The 21,286-nt window shown below is 35.8% G+C and overlaps 1 protein-coding gene across 7 annotated transcripts in view; it reads right to left on the bottom strand.

Moving 5' to 3' along the window:
* CCDC91 (coiled-coil domain containing 91) overlaps positions 1–21,286 on the bottom strand; it is a 155,093-nt gene that overhangs the window by 36,532 nt on the left and 97,275 nt on the right. For all 7 annotated transcript variants that reach the window (XM_049821940.1, XM_049821939.1, XM_049821945.1 and 4 more), the window contains 3 exons: positions 14,706–14,798; positions 14,457–14,525; positions 12,535–12,711 (listed from right to left, as the gene is read on the bottom strand). In XM_049821940.1, the coding sequence (XP_049677897.1) occupies positions 12,535–12,711; positions 14,457–14,525; positions 14,706–14,798 (339 nt within the window). The remainder of the gene's footprint in view (positions 1–12,534; positions 12,712–14,456; positions 14,526–14,705; positions 14,799–21,286) is intronic.

Below are 21,286 nucleotides of genomic sequence, written 5' to 3'. Positions count from 1 at the left end.
ATTCCAAAAAATGGAAGATTTAAGAATCCAGCTGAGTCCCTTACTGTTTTTCAATGCCTCACTCTACAGCACAAATGTTAGTTTTCCTATATATTCCCAGCATCCAGCAGTTCAGAAAAATTTGAATAACCCTGAATCAGTGGATATTCCAAAATCCCAATATTTCAAAAAGCAAATACCTATTCCAAAACGTACCAGGAATAGCTAGTATGTTGAACAGCTATTCCCATTTCTTGAATCCCTGTGCTTTCTTTTGTCTTATATAGATTTTCTAATTACACAGTGGATGACTCAAAATTTGAATGAGAACAATTGCCATACCACATACTAAGTTTATTTTTAAGTGAACATAGTAAACAGAGCTTTACTTCAGTAAAGCCTTTGACGCCGTTTCCCACAGCATTCTCCTGGAGAAACTGGCTGCTCATGGCTTGGACGGGAGTACGCTTTGCTGGGTAAAAAGCTGGCTGGATGGCCGGGCCCAAAGAGTTGTGGTGAACGGAGTTAAATCCAGTTGGCAGCCGGTCCCTAGTGGTGTTCCCCAGGGCTCAGGACTGGGGCCAGTTCTGTTTAATATCTTTATCAACGATCTGGACAAGGGGATCGAGTGCCTCATCAGTAAGTTTGCAGATGACACCAAGCTGGGCAGGAGGGTTGATCTGCTTGAGGGTAGGCAGGCTCTACAGAGGGATCTGGACAGGCTGGGTCGATTGGCCAAGGCCAAGCGTATGAGGTTCAACAAGGCCAAGTGCCAGGTCCTGCACTTGGGTCACAAGGAGCCTGTAGCATTGCTTGGGCCTGGGGAAGAGTGGCTGGAAAGCTGCCTGGTGGAAAAGGACCTGGGGGTGCTGGTCGGCAGCCAGTTGAATATGAGCCAGCAGTGTGCCCAGGTGGTCAAGAAGGCCAACGGCATCCTGGCCTCTATCAGAAATGTTGTGGCCAGCAGGAGCAGGGAGGAGGTTGTCCCCCTGTACTCAGCACTGGTGAGGCCGCACCTCGAGTACTGTGTTCAGTTTTGGGCCCCTCACTACAGGAAGACCTTGAGGTGCTGGAGCGTGTCCAGAGAAGGGCAACGAAGCTGGTGAAGGCTCTAGAGCACAAGTCTTATGAGAAGCGGCTGAGGGAACTGGGGAGGTTTTGTCTGGAGAAAAGGAGGCTGAGGGGATGGAGACCTTATCGCTCCCTACAACTACCTGAAAGGAGGTTGTAGTGAGGTGGGGGTCAGCCTCTTTTCCCATGTAACAAGTGATAGGACAAGAGGAAATGGCCTCCAGTTGCGCCAGGGGAGGTTTAGATTGGATATTAGGAAAAATTTCTTTACCAAAAGAGTTGGCAAGTACTGGAAGAGGCTGCCCAAGGAAGTGGTATTTAAAAGCCGTGTAGATGTGGTGCTTAGGGACATGGTTTAGTGGTGGACTTGGTAGTGCTAGGTTAACGGTTGGCCTGTATGATCTTTTAAAGGGTCTTTTCCAACCTAAGATATTCTATGCTTCATCTACCACATTCTAGTTAACCAAAAGTACTGATATATCTTCTGAATATATAAACATTTATTACTTCATAATACAAAATTAATATAATGTGCATAATGAAACCAGAACTGAAATCTCACTATTTCAGATACATATTAACTATACTAGTAATCTGAAAATCATCTCAAGAGTCACAGTCTGCCATGACAATGGTAATTCAACAGACAGATCATGTGGCCATCAGACTGCACAATCTCATACGGCTGCAGACAAAGACTCGTACTTAGTGGGCTTCATCCCATTTACTAGACTCCTGGTAATACTCCAGAACACTTTTATTTTTCGGCGATTAAACTTCACCAACCGTGCTCTAGGATGAATCATATGGTTCTATTACTCTGTGATTTGATTGTCTGTTTCTCAACTGATTTTAAACATTATCCTGCTCACTAATTCAGGAGAAATGAAATAGTACAAGAAAATGCACAGCTTTCTTCCCAGGCTTATGTCTTAAGAAGGGACACTACAACCACTAACAACACTGAACTGGCTGATTTAGTTTGCACTACCCCTTACTTGCAGCTCACAATGGGCAAATGTAGACCTCTGTGTAACAATGGCAGACTGCTAAAGACTAGCAAAAGACAGCTTTGCTGTGGTATCAATGAACTGGGAAGGAAACTCTTTTATCCTTTCTATCCGGTTTTCAGAAGGCATCAAAGAAAACACATCATGCAACACCCAGTCCCCTAGCCAACTCAGTCATGTATTTTTGCCCTGTCCTTCCAATTAATTAGTGACATCAGTTTTTCCTTCTGTGAAAAGAATCTTCCCTCCTTCTGTATGACCCTTCTCGAAGTGCTCTCCTCTAAGTTCTCAAAGTCACTGTCTGTCTTTGCCCTACTTCTGTCAGTCATTACAGTAAATTACCAACTGATATGCAGATTATCTAAATTCTGATATTACCTATTATTGCTGTTTAACAAAGTCTTAGCTGCATGTACATCCTGTCAGCATATGTGCTTACTTCTCGTTCATCTCTTTCTTTGCTCTTTCCTGTCATGCTATATCTACCTTTAGATTTTATCCTAATTTAGATTTTGGTTGCAAAGGTAAAAGTTGGCCCTTATTTCACCTTCAGCTAAAAAGGGTAGAGCATTATTTGAAAGCCCAGTTTCCCATAAGAAGCTGAGGAAGAGCACTCCACAAATTGCACTTGAGTTGCAACTCTCCCCCGCCCTGCCTTCTTTTTTTTTTTTTTTTAAATATCTGATCAGAGGCTGGAGTACTACATTATAGGCATGAAGTTAGCTTCTTTACACGACTTTATATACATGTGCTTGACACCACTTAAAAGATTAGAATACCTAATAAAAAATAAAGTTATTCAAGTACTCAACTGACAAATCATATTCAACCATGTATTAGCAATCAAAACCTCATAATCACAAAATATATATCTGCAGGAAGACAGAAAGAAAAAGCAGTGTACTGTATATACCAGAAAAAAAAAAACAAAAAACAAAAAAAACCCCAAACCAAAACAAAACAAAAAAACCCAACCATATGATGGTTTGCAATTTTATAGGAAAATTCTTTTGTTTCCACACAAGGATCAGGTGGCAGTACTAAGTTTTATCTAGGAAATGCAACCACAGACTGCAATGTTAGTGGTTTTTCAGAAAATAGTAACCCTCAAATTATAATGTCTGTGGTTATAAACTACTATAAACTACTTCTGAAGTCAGACATGGTTAAAGTCTGCATGCAGTGGACTACTCCTTTTCCAGACTTTGCAAGCATATTAAAAACTAAACTGATCTAATGGCAGGGATCTCTTTCCACTCAGTGCTACTAAGTTGTGTGCTTCCTCACACACTCAAGATTACACAACATTTTCTTTTAATAAAAAATGTTTTTCTGTGTCCTTATGGAATCGCCGTGGTCTCTGTAAATACTGGACACACTAATGTTTCTGCAAGAAGGTGGAAAAACAAGAAGAAAGTGAAAATGGAACACAATGGTTGGATATCCTCTTGAGAGAAATGTAAGCAAACACTCCCACTGAAAGTTGAACAATATAGTAAAGGCAATAGAAATTGGAGAAGAGGTCCTCTGAAGAGCAAGTTCTTCTCCAGCACATTACGTGATACTATATTATCAGTAGTCTATTTGGGTAGGAATCACTATAGTGAGAAAAAAACCAATGACTTCTTGTATGAACCACAAGATATTGAACATGAACAGCAATGTTATGATAGTCCAGTACTGTTGCTGAAAAAAATCTTTTTTTCTTCCCAAGTTTAACACTCTTCCACCCAATCAAAATCCTACAAAGTCTAACAAAGTTATTCATGGAATTGCAATACCAAATATGCCATTTTGCTGGGTACTTCAGAAACACAGAATAAATGGAGTATGTCAAACTCTACCTGCCCCATAGGATTCCGTAACCTATGTATAAGATGAAACAAATAACAAATGGACAAAGAAGGACTGATAAACTGATACTATTTTGTATTTTCTTCACTCACAATGCACTCAGTACTCTGTACATCATAGATAAGAACAGTTTTGAGGATGTATTTAAGGAAATTAAATTAATATATGTCACATGGAAATCCTGCCAAGTACAAAGGCATCATAAAATAAGGGAAAGCAATGCCAATATCACATATGTTATATAGGTAAAAGTTGATCTCCTAGTAATGAATACTATAAATAGAGTCAATAATGATGAGAGAGACACAAAAGCAAACTGAAGCAGAGACAAAAAGCAGTTTACAGTCTATTTAACAAAGAGAGTGATGGAAAGCCAAAGGGCTGGAAAGTGGTTATTATGGCAGCATTCTGAAAGGACAAACTATAATTGTTAGGACAGGAAAAAAAGATGCATTAATACAGGAAAAGTGGGAGCTTGGATGAAGACTGTACCTATGCTGTTAGATATGATATATCATGTCTTACAGATATGATGCCTAAATGGCCAGCAACATGTAAACAATTATATTTACAATCAGATCTGAAAAAAATCCCATGATACAGTCCAGAGTAACAAGCAACTTGGTTGGTGTTGAAGGTACCAAAGTATTTGGAGAGTGGGAAAGAAGAAAGGAAAGACTAAGATACCTATTGAATTTCAAGTGACAGCAATGCATTCATAAAGTGATATCAAAGAGATTTATCAGTGTTTTTCATGTAGACAGAAATAGCGCTCAAAGTGGGCATTGAGAAAAAAGTGAGTTAGGCTTCCAAATTCGATATGAGCCAAGTGGCATTCTTGCACAGAAAATCTAAACCTAGGGAGGCAATAGTTCCTGATCCTGCTAAAGATGCATAATATCATGGAATACCACAGAAAACTACTGCTGAGCAGGTACCCAAGTGGTATCTCCACAACACAGGGGTTCCCAAACTAGCCTATCTTCTGCCTTGCCAAAATTACCAGATTGCCTGTTGCATCATGCAGAACCAAGATGCAAGTTCTGCAAGTTACAGGAGGCATAGATCATTGGAAAAGAGCTCTATCTTACAAACAGTATGATGATTTAATAATAAAGTTGTAGGAATATCACAATACACATCACTTAAAATGGTAGAAGAAGAAACAGATTTTTGCAACATCATCATAGGAATAGCAGTTGAATGCATGTTTACACATAAGCAGTTCAGGAGAAAGTGTATATATGAAAGAGATGAACATACAGGATAGAAAGAGATTACAAGAGATGAAAGAAGAAAAGTTCTGCAAGGACAACCCTGGAAACTACTGTGTACAACAAATGAAGAAAATAAAGACAGATAAGTAGATTCACAAGATTAAATTCATTCTCAGATTTCAAAATCAGGAAAGGGGCATGCACTTGCACTCAATGTTCTCTGTTTTTTTAAGGCAAGGAAACTGTGGTGCCTATAAACAAAATCCCGTAGTTTTGACACTTAAAAAAAGATATGTCAGGGAATCTATTTGCAACAGTAGTCTTAATGGACAATAAAAAGGTAAGACAAATATATAACCCCCATATCTTTTCTTTTTCCCTCATACTATCATGCAAAATATTCATTATACACCTACTGATTTGACGCACGAGAAAAAAAAGAAGTGGTTTTTACAGATTAAAAGGCTAAGAAAGGGCCATTCCACAGCTAATAAATCTGACTGAAAGCTAGAGTGCAAAATAACTTTCCAGACAAACTTTTCTATTTAGTAGTTCTTCCAGCCTTCTCAAATACAGGGCAATGAGGAAAAATATTTAGACAAATAGTAAGTTTCAACAAAAAATTAACAGTTAAGTTAAGCAATAGTAGAAAAGAAACAAAAGCCAGTTCTTTAAATATACAGCCAACACCTTCATGTTTTCACTTACTTATCTTCTGTTCGCTTATATATGACCAGGTGTGGAAATCCTTAAGACATTCAATACAAAATTGATTCATGCTTGCCAAAACTATCAACAGAAGTACTCCCTCAAGCAAATGAGCATGAATACCAAAAAAGATTTAATAATGTAGAAATTAAGTAGCCAATCAATTTTTAGGATTAACATCATGTGTTCTAGACATTTTGCTTTTACCTTCTAAGCAATGGCATATACTGGTATTCACAAATTCATGGAAAAACATTAAACATACTTTAAAGCCCATACAGTACACAAGAATCATTTTTTTGGCCAACTATTTAGATGTTTGCCAGTAATATTATATTAATACATTCCAAGATCATGAATTACAAATTTATTGTTCTGTGAAGAACACGACCACATGAACCCTCAGGAGTGTGAACATATTCAACTGTCTTGAATGCTTAGAGATTTACTCAGCAAAGACTACTGGGAAGTTGACATTATTTTCCATAAGCCTTTTAGTTAACTTTTCTTGCAAAAATATTTTTTCTTTGTATATCTCAGTATATCTCAGTTGTGGCTTGGCTGAATGAAACACTGCAGCCTCACTTTTCCTGAAATACTTTCCCATTGGTAAGATCATTTTGCCTGAGTGCTTTTGCTCATGTCCAAGTGGAAGCAGAGTTTATGTTAGTTCTTTTAATAAATTAAAGGCTTTTTTTTGTAATTATTTGCAGCCTTCGGAACACTTGAGTCTCTAATGTATCTACTGTGTGGATTATGGCAATGATGAACTCAGGCTCTTTTTTCCTTAAGAATTAGGGAAAACTACAGTAGATTATACATAGCATTTTAAATTTAAGCCTTCAGGAAATGACAAAGGTGATTCTTTGCTTCAAGTGCTTAAGGAGAGTTATTAATTTCAAGCTATGACATGGACCTGAATTTCCAGGGCTCACCCTGCAGCTGCCAGCTTTCATTTTTACTTTCAATGAATTTTCTTTAAAACAAAAATTGTGGTGCATAAATTCTCTTTAGCGTCTTTTGCTACTTCTCTCCCCCTACCCCCTGCCCCCCAGATTTCACCTCATTTATGTAACTGAGTATTTACCTTTGTAAAATGTAAAGACAACTACCATGCAGAGAGCTCTGTGCATGATAGCGTTATAGCTACAGCAGCTACTGCTATAGCTACTCTACATTGGCCACTAATTATAAATACAATATATCATCCTTCTCTTTTATCCAAAATTGTATGGAACTCATCATCCCATATCCCCAAAGAATTTTTTTATTTTAGTTATTTCAAAGAGTAAAAATAAGCAGAAAGAAGATGACAATGGAGAGCACTGTCCATTGTTTTTTCACTGAAGTTTATAGTTGTACCCCAAGAGCTTTACTGCAATTTTGAATTCTGGGAAAATGCTACTGCTTCAGCTAAATTGTCCATTATAGTTTCTCCTTATATAGAGGGTAACCACTTTTTTATTCAAATAAGTGCTCTAGAAAAAAAAATCTAGTGGAAGAATTTTACCAAGCATTCCTCTCAACACTGACAACTACCAGACATATTAAACTCTCCTTGCAGGGAAGTTGCCACTGTAAAAAAATGCCATAAAATGTATCAAAAATAAAAAAGAAAATACTGGAGACATGCCAGGCTACATCTAGCCTGCTGAATATATGAATTCCTCATCTATAATGACTTTTCAATTTATTGTAAAAGGATCATGAGGTTACTGTGCAAATGAACATTACCTTTAATCAAAAGACTACTAAAATCTTTCAAGAAGGACAGCTTATTTTCCCCAGTTAAAATGCAAGCCCACCCTCCCCAAAACTAAGAAGCCTCTTCTGAATGGGGCAGGGAATCTCTTTTATAAAAGCACTAAGCACCTGGATAACACATATATAAAACCTGAAGATGCTGCCAGTCTCAACCAAAAGGAAAGCTTTTAGGACTTCTAATACCTTACAGCCTTTTGAGACAGTGCTCTAGAAAAACTTTTACCATTTTCTTGGTGATGTAATATATCTCATTTATCCCTTCAGAGTTATAAGACTTCAAAGACAATATCTTCAATTTAATTAAAAAATCCCATGTCTCTGAGTAAAGACCTAAGTACTGGAACAGTCAAAGCTTTCATGAAAACAAAAGCAAAATTCACGTTACTTTAATCCTTTAATTTCTTTAAAAAAAAGAAGGGGGTATGTCAAAGTTGCTCCATCAAGCTGAAACATTAACTCAGTATGTCTTAGTTCCTACTTGCACTGTGAGTTTGTCTTTACTCTGCTGTTTCATATTTGGTAACAAAATACTTGATGTTAATCGTGAATTATTTATTAAACTGTCCCCAAGTCCCCAGGTTCTTCTCTGGCAAAGTTAAATTAAAATAAATCTTATATGGAAGGAGCATCTCTTATCTGCAGACTCAACATCTATCTGAGTGAGGATAAACAATTTTTTCAGGACGAAGTTCTGTCAAGCATAAATATCTAACAAGTAGAAGCAATGTGCATAAAGCTTCCACATTTGCATCTACTATGGCTCTCCTTCCTGGCCACTCTGCAACAACAACAAAAGTCTAAAGAAATACCTGTATCATCCCTGCACAGTAAACATTCAACTTTTCTTCTTTTAAACAAATTACTTAGAAGATGAAGGGAAATCTCACCACCTGGTTCAGCAGAACTGTGATCTTCAAAGCTTTATTGTTCTTATGCTAAAATTGCCTGACTGAAAAAATGTTAACTAGCATACTTTAAGGTTTTTTTCCAATTGCTTTCTCATACATAATCAAATTCTACAAAGTTTTTTTAGTGCATGTGTTTAAAAAGTGGTGAAAAAATAACATCATTTATTCTATGAAGAACATCAGTGGATAGTAAATTCCTCCCTTAAAATAAAGAATCAAAACTCCTAAACGTATTTTTCTGGTCTAGAAGGCAAAGGAGAAGCCAACGAATTCATACCATTATGACATAGAAATTTATTTTCCCTTATGTTCATAATTTAAATATTTTACAGATATGTAATGGTGCTGCAGTTTTTAAAGTACGTCTTTCCCATCTAGTTTATCAACTCTTGCCCCATGAATATGACAGTGTCCTTTTCCCTAATGGTTCTTCTAGTTTTACTTTTCAGTGTTTTACATTGATGTGCATCTTCTCTGCTCTTAATTTGCAGCCTTTTTCTTAAGGCCAGCATTGTATATTCTTGGTTCTGATTCTCAGTGTCTCCTGACACTGTAACCTAGCTTCTACTACCAGATTCACAATTCTCTTGAGGTCCTGTTTGGCTGTCAAATTTGGAGTCTCAACTTCTTCTGTTTCGTTCTTATTCAACTCTGACACAGACCAAAATATATTTAAAACACATAGATTATCAAGTGCATTTGTGTCTCAAAGAAAATCATAAAATTTTGAATGTCTTCAAATTGCTCCATTAATTATTCCTAGAGTTACTTATGGGTGCCATGACTGGCAGCCATTCTGCCTCACCTATTTGCAGAAGACTATGCTGACCTTCATTAATACTATAATAACTATCCTGAAAGATCTTTCAATTTTGCAGACTTACAGTATTAGTGAAGGGAAATTCCTTCTCTTTAATACTATGCTTAATTTATTTGTTTTAGTTCAAATCAGTAAGGCAAGTCTCTTCAAATTAATTTACAGCAGAATAAAACTAAATTTTAATCTAGGTTTCTATGACAATTACTAGTGTGATACAAGACCAAAAAAAGAAAAAGACAGAAAGGTAAATATAAAAATATCTTTTCTTTCTCACACACAGATTATCTTTTCCGGTGATGAAGAAGATAAACTAAGAGAAGAGAAGTCTTGTTAAAAACAAGTCAGGCTTCTTTTTCCTAGTATTATGTTCCAAAATCATGTGTTAGTCAGAAAGATCTCCTTGAAATAACAACTGCTCTTAAAGCTCTTTTTATATGTCTGAAACCAAAAGATTATTTTCCATGTTCACTTACATTCAGCTACACTCAGTTGTTTCATTACTTGGTACTAAACATAAGAATAGTATCAGGTGACAATTTTGAAGCAGGAAGCATAAAGAATTATACAGCACAGCATAAAGAATTAAATGAGGCAAGCATTACATGGCCACAATTTTACATTTCATTGTCTACAATGTTAGACTGTATGTTTTACCTCTGGCCATTATAAAGCTGACTTGACAGCTTACGTTGTCTAAACAATAACTGCAAGAAAGTCAATAGCACAGTTATAGCTCTTGAAAGAGAAATCTGACAGAAAAAAACAACCATAAATAAGAAACAACTCTGAGTTGAAGGCTTTACTCAGAAAAAATAATGTCCACACACAAACTGCCAGCAGTCCCAAGTGTTTTTCATTGCTAAATCAAAGTCACATCTGACACCGTATATAAGCTATCAGTTGGCACATTAGCTCTGCAGTACTTCTTTTGTTGTCAGACAGAGAATTTTAGCAGTTGTATGTTTACAATACCAATGGCCTAAAGGAGTCCGGCAAGTTCTTGGCAGAGGTAACACATCAAAATTTCTTCAAGAAACAAATTTCTACATGAAAGGCTGTTCTCCCAAAAGAATTTGTAGTTGTTAATCAGAGAATAAAGAGTGTAACTTCAAATATGTTATACATTTATGTGAGAGAATTTTGGAAATCTCAAGAGAAAGCTGCATTTTCCTCAACCGAAAATGGATTTGGTATTTGAAAAATGAACCTAACTCAAAGGAGAAATCATCATCATTACTATCAAAGCTGTCAGAGCTATTCAGCATTAAAAAAGATGGAATTAACTAATGCCACATGACTACATCAAGAGCAAGATATTTACAGGAGAGTTAAATCACAACACTCTCCAATACCTCAGTGCTACTCACTGTCACAACAAGTACACCACTAGATAAGATACTCCAACACTATCAACTACTTGATCAACTAGCAGCTTGAGAGGAAAAACGTGGCCTTTTGAAAGGCCTGAATTTCTTCCTCAGAAAACCACTGACATCTCAGTATACTTCAAACTTTGTCTGAAAGAATACATCCATCAATATTAAACTTTGTCTAATATCATCCTGTCTTGTGACAACTTCAAAGGCAGTATCAACAACAAGAAACTCTGGCAGTACACTCCCCAAGGAAGGTAAACCTACCCTGAGTCACTATGTCAACTTAATCCACTGTTCTCCCACCCCTGGGACATTTTACATGCTCCCCAAATCCATGAATATAGAACCCTGGCCAACCTCATGCATCCAGCTATGGGACTCCTTCACCAAAAACCTTCAGGACTCATCAAAACTCTCCTCAAACTTCATTACCATAGTCCTCCTATTATCTCTTCATGTTCCACAGGCTATAAAATTGCTGTCTTTTTCTTTACTGTAGTAAACAACTACTTTATTGCTCTCCCTTCTGTTAACAGATTCTCTACACCACTGGTACCAGTTCTCATTCTGGGTAGTCTCAATGATTTGTATCTAACTAAACCCCAAGCAATTTTCCTCAGCTTGCATTTAGCTTTGAAGTCAGCTGCTTATCTTTTTGTTGTAAAGAAGAGTTTGAGTGCCTGAAGGCTCATCAGTATAGTAAAATGACAGCCTTGAAAACTAGTATCTTACCACTTGATACCTTTACATTCAAAAGCAGTAAACAAGCTATACACAAAGAAAAATCATTCTATTTACACTAAAAATGTAAGTAACACAGTATAACAGCAGCTTAGGATCAAAAACCAACATTTTGTTTAGTTGATTATGTATGAGGTTAAAAGTTCTGTTTAATGCTGGAAAGGGAAATGGGTCTGTTTCCAAAGAGTTGATTTTTAAACTTCTGTGATATGCTATTTTACTTCTATTTTACTTTGAATTCTAAAGGTCTTGTTGTTGTTGTTATTCAGGACATTAAAAAATATAGTAATATCAAGTTCCAACACCTGAATGAAACCTATCTTGTTTAAAATTCTTCAGACTATAACATTCAAGTATGCCACCAAGAAATCAGTGAATTTACAGGCTGTTCCCCCAGGTATTTCCAGCATCAGAGACTACAAAATTCAACTCTTGGAAGAGTAACTTGACTACCATTATAATGTATTTAATTCGTAATTTCTACAATTGTTAGAAGTAATGTTGGGAGTGTCCCTCTCAATTTGTGTTAAGTGACGTATAATTATCCTTATAGAAGCACCTCTCTAAAAAGTAACTCTGGAAACATTTCTGGTTCATTACTGGTTTAGCTTTCCAATTTTTATAAACTTCTCTTTATTTTGTGTCTTAAAAAAGTATCTTTTTACTAAGAGAGATAATGGAATTCCAGTAGAATAAGGAACAAATGTAACAGCTTTTCTCTTCCATAGATATAAAAGAGTCACCTAAACTGTCTACAACATAAATGCCACTACCTGAGCTAGTCATCTTGGACTTCTTTTGAAGTCAGTGGACAAAAACAGGCACTTACAGGGCACGATTCATCTCATTTCAATATACATACCTGAAAAGGTTGCAGGAATTTTGTTCTGTGTGTGCCAACTTCTCCCCATACACATAGTCTAGATGATGATAAACTAACAAGATTGCTCTGCATTGCAAATATCAACTAGGTGCACTGATGAATGACAGATGTCGCAAGAAAAATCTAGCACAACGTTAGGAAGACATTCAAAACTAAAAATAGAGTACACAAAGCAGGTCCATGGAAGGGCAAAATATACTAACTTGATTATGCTTTCTTTGCTCTTGCATGGCTTCCCAGACAGCCTGGGCAATCTTCTCTTTATGTCTGTCACGTTCAGCTTCCCACATTTTTCTTTCTTCTGCATGAATCTTCTCCATGTTTCTCCTCTCCTCCTCTACCGCTTTCAGAACAGCCTCCCGCACTACTTCTTTTTCAGCCTTTGAAACAAATCAAGCACAGATAATGACCAAAATACCCAACTTGGGTGCCTAACTCATATATGTTACTTCTTTTAATGAGATCTATGAGCTGACAAGATACAGGACATGAATATTTTCACTTCTGAACTATGAGCTTAAACTTATCTTAAGGTGCTACCAAGCAGGTATTACCACTGGACAATGACTTTGTAGTTACAGAAAAAGAAAGTTACAAGCAAGGATCTTAAATTCCTACCTACTTAAACCACAAGTTTGTTTAATGCCAACACAAAAAACATGCAGCAGGAACCACGTAAGAGTAGGTATGTCATGGGCCTCCCTACACTACTTGATATTCCCATATATGAAATACTCCTGCTCTTATCTACAAGTATCTAAAATCCAAAACCAGTTTAAGCATCTTCTGTGGCAAAGTAGACAATACAGAATTAAAACAAATGCACCTTCCCTCTGAAAACTCCTTAGCTAGGCATTCTACAAAAAGTGTGGTTTCTTTTTTTTTTTTAAATGTTTATATTCAACCATTACATGATATCATCAGAAGACATACACTGAATTTGAAGTAACAAGGACAGCTCTACACCTGCTGAGCCGCTCAAGTATATATATCAGCAAGACAATCATTGCATAATATCTACAAATAACTAACGGCAGGCTGAAATTTAAAATAAACAAATATGGGCTGACAAACAGCCCCCCCCCTTAATTTTAATAAGCTTACAGGTTATTCCAATGCCCTTTGGTGGTTGTTATGGAACTGGTCAAGTGAAGTTTTAAATGGCAAAAAATACTGGGTTCCTCAAATACCTACACTTATAAAGATGTTTCTTGCAATTCACTGGGACTTGATTTTTTTATTTAGACATTTATAAAATATAATAAAAATGTAAGGTAAAAAATACCCTATTAAGATATTTTTTTATACACACATTTTTCCCTAGATTATCAACCATGTAACAGATGTTTCTTGTGTTATTGAATGTTATTCAGAGAGGTCCTCAGCTAGTGTGCATATACTACATATGAAAATGTACCAGAAATGATTAATATAGCCTAATCAACTGTGATAGGTAACATACATCACTAGTTTCCCAGATCATTACATGCGACTGAACTTTTGTACTGGATTCTGCATCAGTATTAGAAATAAAAGATAGCTTAACATTTACAAAATTACTGTCCTAACCCCAATGCACTTCATAATGAAATAGACAAAAGAAATGATATTTAAAAAAGTGAATATTCACTTTTAGTCAAACATCAACTTAAATAAAATAATTGAAAACCTGTTAAAATGTCCAAATTTTTGTATGATCTATAAAATAGTTCTGTCCTCATTGAAAATGACCATAATTAACAAAAGTTAAGACACAATGCTAATTGTCTTAAGATAATCAGTTGACCCTGCTACATAGCTCTTCATATCAAGATGCATTGATGTTGTTCACTGAAAGACCACAAAACCAGACTCTTAGGTAACACCAGTAAGTGAACTGTAATATTATGACTTCTTGTTATAAACTAATTCAGAGTCTATCTTAGACAGAAGTAAGTTACACAGACTACCTGTATTAAGGCATAGGATATAGCAGATATGTTCATGATTTACAGAACTAGCTTCTTTTAAACACAGATGATAACAGAGTTTGACAAATTTAATTATGAAATGAGTTGCCAAACTTGGCATTTGTAATGACACACATGGAATCCACATTGCATGTCTACTACTTAACAAGCCATACCTTTGCAGCAGCTGCCACAGCCTCCTTACTTCTTTGTCTTTCTTCATCCAAACATTTGTCAAGCACTTCCTGTAAACATTATGAAAAATTAAACTGCAATATACAATAGAGGATTGGCTAAAAATCACTTCAAACAATCAAAGTGCTTGAGAAAGCTTCCTCTTCCTGGCAATAATTGTGACAGGATCATTCCCAATGAACTCTGTGGTGCAGATCAGACCCCTTTTTTTGGGTAAATATAAGCAATACCTTGTGTTTTTGTGACTGCTGCATCAAAGCCTCTTCTATCTTTCCGGATAGCACTTCCTTCTCCTCTTCCAAAATGTCCAGAAGTCGCTGATGCTATTGGGAGAAAACATTCCTATTACTGTAACCACAGTCTGCTAGTAAAACAGACAAAAAGAACTCATCCAAGACACTTAGGTTCATCAGTTGCTTACAATATGACTTAAAATGTAAATTCAGTTAAATTACATATACAGCAGCCCTTTAATTGATTTCATGTTATGAAAAAATAATTACAATAATAAGAAATGTTTAGCTCCCCGAGTCTGAAGAGTATTAGGAAAGAAGTTGGAAAAAAAAAAATCACTATATAAAAGCAACACTTATAAATTTTATAAAGATGGTCCAAGCAACACCACACTTTAAATATTTCATTTAAACAGCTGCAGAATTTAACTTATGCTCATACTATCTCTCAGTTATACTTATAGAGGGCAAAAGGCAAATCTATTTTTTTTTTCAACCATTTGAGATACCATGAACTTTGAAAGCCAGGAAATGAGAGCAAAAGAGAATGCTGCTTTCTTCTAATCTTCTTGTAATTTGAAACATTTTTTCAGGGAGAAAACAAACACTGAAGTGACCAGGTAGTCTATATGTAAATGTATAATTTATCACTGTTCTTAATCACAACCCATTTATCTGCTTTTCACTAAACCAAGCAAAGCATTTGAAAGATGTTGGTTTTGTCTGTAAGAGCTAAGGTGTTTTCCAAAGCTAAAAATTATTACTGGAAATTATTTATGTTGGGTATTTGTTGTGAGATAATTGCTAGCAAGTCAGTACACTTTTTTACATGATATTTAAGAGATGATATATTATAACCTTAAAGCATTGTATCAATACATAATAATATTTTAGAAGATCACCAAAAGGAAAGTGTAACAGTAGAGTTTTAATTAATGAAAGTGTATATAACGAACATAACATTTTTACACAAACACTTCTGCAGGGAAATACCCCTTTCACCAGCATTTCTAAGAAAGTCATTTCTGTTTCATGAATTTTATTATGTTTTAATTAGAAGTGTCTCTAATGGCAGCTAGAAATACATTACCAAACTGCAATACTATGTTCTGAAAAATATTTTTTCATTTGAAGAATAGAATAGAAAACTTCTAGACTGCTTTATAAAATAAAACACCTATCTGCCCTTCCAGGATAAACATGTAAAGAGGCATTTCCTTGTGAATTTACTTAAAATAGGTCTGAATGGAGCAGACATATTCTAATGGAAAACACCTGTGGAAGGAGTGGTGAAATTCACATCATGGTTATACTTAATGATGTGTAACTAACTTGTCTTGTGGACTCAGTATTTTCAGACATTAGCTTTAACTATCAGGGCTCTTATAGAAAGTATTTTTTCCTAGTAACTAAAAGGTGAAACAATAAATGGATTTTATTATTTAAATGATCTCCATGACTCTTCACTTGACTGACTGCACAAACTACAAATCTGTTATTTCACTTTCATTTGAAAGAATGAAAGAGTAGAAGACAAACATATGCAAATATTTTATCAGACATACATCCCAATTCAAAGTTTACTCATTGTCAATTAAAAGACTGAAACTTTATTTGCTTCAGTCAAGAATCAGCAAGAGACTTTCTAAGGAGAGATCATTAGAGAAAATCACCTCTATCTTTAAAACACCTATAACAGAATGGCAGTCAACTTGTTCAGCAAGATTAGAATTTCTAGTGTAAGACTTCCAAGCAGTTAATTCCAGTTTGAGACTGACCAGATTCCTATGTTAGCTATGAAGACTGTGTATGCATATTTCAAGTCGCCATAATGGGCCAGCTACCAGATGTATTTTACAACATTCTCCATGGGACTGACAAACTGACAAACCTACAATTTTCAGTCTTTAAACTTCTGGGCAGTTTTAAAAATTTTATTTTACATATATGTATAAGAAGACATTCAAGCCCACGCTGAAAGTCCTGAAACAATGGAGACATTTGCATTAATACAATATAGAACATGTATACAAGGCCAATGGAGACAAATAATGTCTATTCTCTCTACAGACAAAATAATTTCATGGCTATGGCCTTCCACATGACCCTAACCTCACTACATAGCAGTTTACTTTTCATAAACCTGTGGTAGATCCACAATCCTGAAAAATACAGGTGTTGGGACCAAAACTTTTTTATCATACAGAAACCTGAGAAGTTCTGATCTTTAATACATCTCTGAAGTGAAAATATATCTCCTTCACTGCAAAGAAGAGCGCACAACTAAATCCAGAGATAAACTCTTTGTACAAACAAGAAAATGTTACTCCAGTTGGTTGTTACAGTAATAAGGAGTTTAACATCACCTGGACATACCAGTTCCATGGAGATACAGCACACAAAACAAATGGAAATACAGACAGCAGTGTAAGATAAATCAATTTGCTTCTTCTGGAAGCAGAAAGGGAAATCTTCAAAATACAACATACCGCTTTTGCCTGCCACTAACTATAAAAAATGTCGCCTAAAGTAACCAATTACCATAAAAACGAAAGCTGCTGTAACGGCCATTTGCAGTACGATTACTTTAATTCAGCTTAGAATCGCCTATTTTCTTGGTAGATTAGAAAATCTATATGGTATTACATTTTGAGTTTTATGGAGTTGACAGAAATTCAGCAAGAACTGTATTAAGAATTGAATAAAAACACACTGGTTTCTATTTTTCAAGATACTAGAGGTAACTATTTGCAAGCACATTTAGAATGCTTTCAAAATAAAAGCTACTGACTTCCGGCATATTTCAATGCAACTTCTTTTACATAATAGCAGCCCCATTTCTCATGGAAATGTTAAATTTATAATTTCAAGATTGTAAGCCTCTTGTGAATAGCTTGGTGTGTCCTTTCCTATTATGATGTAAATGTTTATTCATGTGGAATAATCCTTCCATAAATGGTTACCTTCGTATCTGAACATCTAAAAGTTCATATCTGAACTTCTAAAAGTTCTAAAAGTTCATATATCATCACAAATGTTGCAACAGCTGTCCATACAACTCAGTAAAGCAAATTATTTTGTACTAGTCCTAGAAGAACTGTTTATTTGGCTTCAGAATTAATATTTAGCCAAATAGGTTTCTTTTTCAGAGAGAAATGTACCTTAAGCAATTAAATTACATAAATTATATGAAAAGAAATAAGTAACTGGAAGTAGACAAAGCAGAATAAAGTATTACACAAAATGCTTCTCCCTGAAAGGAGTCTTGAGTCCAGAAAGCCCACATTGCATAGTTAGCATAGACACAATAAAAAGGATGAAAGCTTCCATTCTGCATGTAAATAATAAGCAATTTAATTACTTATCAAGAATTTTTCCCAAGGTACTGCGCTCCATAGTAGTATTAGCCTTCATATGGAGCCACAGAATCTCCTTGAAAGCTGTGCTTATTCAAATGATGTAATGCGAGCTCAGTGGTATTATTAATCCATTATATAGAAAAGAATGCACCACCTTGCCATCTGAATTCCTTTTTACAGAAGCACAGATCTTTCAAAGGCATACTCGGGAATCTGGGTTATGCATAACACTTGTGTAGAAAATGTGGGAAGTTATGTATAGTAAAGATTTTTGTGCATTCCCTCTTCTGACAGCAATCAAGGAAATTTTAGCTATTTCTGTATAATGACAGCTTTCTGACAGGCTTTGAAAAAAAAGCAGTAATGCAAAAGAAATGATTAATGAATGTATGAATAGAATTCCAAGTTGTTAGTTTAAATGTCTCTGCAGAGCAAGCTATTGTAACCCCTCTGGAACTAGTATTTAAATTAGGGCAGGTAGCTTCGTACTTCAGATTAAAAATAATCCATACACCTTCTAAGTAGAAGTTATTATACAGAAGCATTAGGTACATTAGTTTTCTGGATGCATGCAGAATGACTTTGGATTCTGGTACTAAGTGGCCCCAACGAACTTCATTTAAAGTCAGTGCTTCCTCAGTTGGTCTTTCAGATGAAGTTACTAAAGGGAGTTGAAGGTTGACATATAAAAGGTGACAGTTTCGCTTCAGCGCTTACACATTTGAGAGCTTTCAGTTGCTCTTGTATTTTTAGCTAACAGGAAATAGGAGGATGTTTTAGGTTCATTTACTTGGCTTGTAGATTTTTGTTCAACTATAGTAAAGGTCACTTAACAATACAGATCATTGCTGAATTAAAGATCATAAACACTGAGATAAATGCCAACGCTAAGCAAACTTATCTCATACAACCCTCCCCTTCTCAACAGGAATAAAAGCTATAGAAAGGATGCAAGTTGAATGAATCTCATCCAGCATCTCCAGTTTCCAGAGGTAAGAATTATGAACATGTTCCTCTCTCTGTTAGACAGTATTAAAGGAAAAAAGGAAGAGTGTTGAGACTTAAGGCACCACTCTGAGCTATCTATACACTGAATTTGGTTTCCCAAGCATTGTAGAGCCACTTTCTCTTAGGCTTATCTGGGCGTCAGAGTTGGAGGTCTCCTGGTAATTGTACCTGTCAAGAGGATATTGCCTGTGCTTCAACAAGAAAACCTAGTAAAAGCTTTCAAGAAAGAGTGATCAGTCTTCTGTAAGCTGGCTAATGAGTTCATCAGACCTAACAGTCTTATAATAAATAGTTAAGTCTATTCCAGTTTTACTGTGAAAGTTATGATGAGACCTACTTATGGAGCCTTATGTTTGGAAAAAAGCACCTAACCTGTGTAGACTGTAAGACAGTGTCCACAGAGTTTTTAAATGGAAGTTGAAGTGAGGGTTTCCTTTATTAATCAACAATCCAAGAACCAGAAAACAGGTAAGAAAATTCTAAACATGATGGGGCTTTGAATCCAATTTTCCAGCTATTATTAAACAAATATACCGTACTGAATCTCTGGACTAAAGTGCAAAAATGGAAATTGATGAAAAGTCATGGCTACAGATAATCTTGGAAAACAACCCTAAAACTCCTGAACTGGAAATAAGGTGCATGAATTAGTGTGAGGCCAAAATAAATCTCAGTGAAAACTCCACTTCAGTGCAACAGGAAAGTTTTCAGCCAGTGTAAGTTTGCTAGGGTGCACATTCACATTGTGCATGTTATGTATAAAGCACAGTAGACAGTAGAACACTATGCAGAGATACTCAGCCAGATCTCAAAACCTTTAGCTTAGGTACAACAAATAGTATAGCTCTTAAATGCATCACTTTGCCTGAACTAACTTCCATAGCCCAGCACTCTTACCTAGCCATCTTGCTGACAAAGCTGTAATTTGCTTCCTTCTATTCCTTAGACAGGGAGTATAGGGTTAAGAGTGCAAAATTCTGCTGTGTAAAAATTCTGAAGAACAAATTGTAGTGGGACATGATGGCCCAAATAGACACAAGAAAGTGTTTTCCAACAAAAGAAAAAACCATTCTTTTTAGAAAAGTGGTATTCCAAAGTGGAGAGAAATCCTAATATTTCTACCCTACTCTCTGGAAAGTAGCAAGAGAGGGTCAAGAAGAGTCTTCTGAAAATCAACTTAAAACAAAAGGCATTCAAAAATATTCAAAAAAAGGTTATAATGTTTTCCTCCCTGCAAGAAGTTCTCTAGGCAATGGTTCCAAATGAAAAACGTTTGATGTAGATTCAAATATAAATACAGAGGTCCTGTGGTTTTTCTTGATTCCTGTAAAAAAGAAATCAAAAAAATCTTTCTTTTTTTCCTGGAATGTGAGTCACAGAAGACACTGTAAACAGATTTAATCACAATAGCAACTAGTCAGTCTTTTTTGTTATTTTTATATATTAAATTTATTTCTGAGGAATCATGACATTTTTCTTTCAGGTAAGCATCTTTCGAAGGATTATATAGTATATATTATAGTAATTTATTGAGTCAATGAAATAATGCAGAATATGAGCTATTTTACAGCTAAAACACTGTATTAAAGCTATTAATAACTAATTATCATTTCATAGAATCATAGAATCATTTAGGTTGGAAAACACCTTCAAGGTCATCGAGTCCAACCATCAACCATGCCCACTAAACCATGTCCTGAAGTGCCTTGTCTACTCGCTTTTTGAATACCTCGAGGGATGGTGACTCAACCACTTCCCTGGGCAGCCTGTTCCAATACCTGACAACCCTTTCAAGTAAAGAAATTTTTCCTAATGTCCAACCTAAACCTCCCCTGCCACAACTTGAGGCCATTTCCTCTCATCCTATCTCCAGCCACCTGACAGAAGAGACCAGCACCACCTGACTACAACCTCCTTTAAAGTAGTTGTAGAGAGCGATAATGTCTCCCCTCAGCCTCCTTTTCACCAGACTAAAACACAGGCATCATAAAACCATCTCTCATCTCCAGTACATTTTTTTTGTATTTTCATTACATATGGACGTAAAACAATCCCTGTCCCTCAAGACTAGGGAAAAAAATACCTTCAGAAACATTCAGCATGTGTTTCAGTACTTCATTCATCAGCAGGACTGATAATCCACTGGATTGGGCTTTTTAAGAATTCACCAATTCAAATTTGTTCACCTATTTTATCAAGAAGTCTTCTTAA

The sequence above is a fragment of the Accipiter gentilis genome, chromosome 18 (assembly GCF_929443795.1).
Source record: "Accipiter gentilis chromosome 18, bAccGen1.1, whole genome shotgun sequence".
Lineage (NCBI taxonomy): Eukaryota > Metazoa > Chordata > Aves > Accipitriformes > Accipitridae > Astur > Astur gentilis.
The sequence above is the reverse complement of the archived record's forward strand: the minus strand, read 5'-3'. Positions and strand labels throughout refer to the sequence as shown.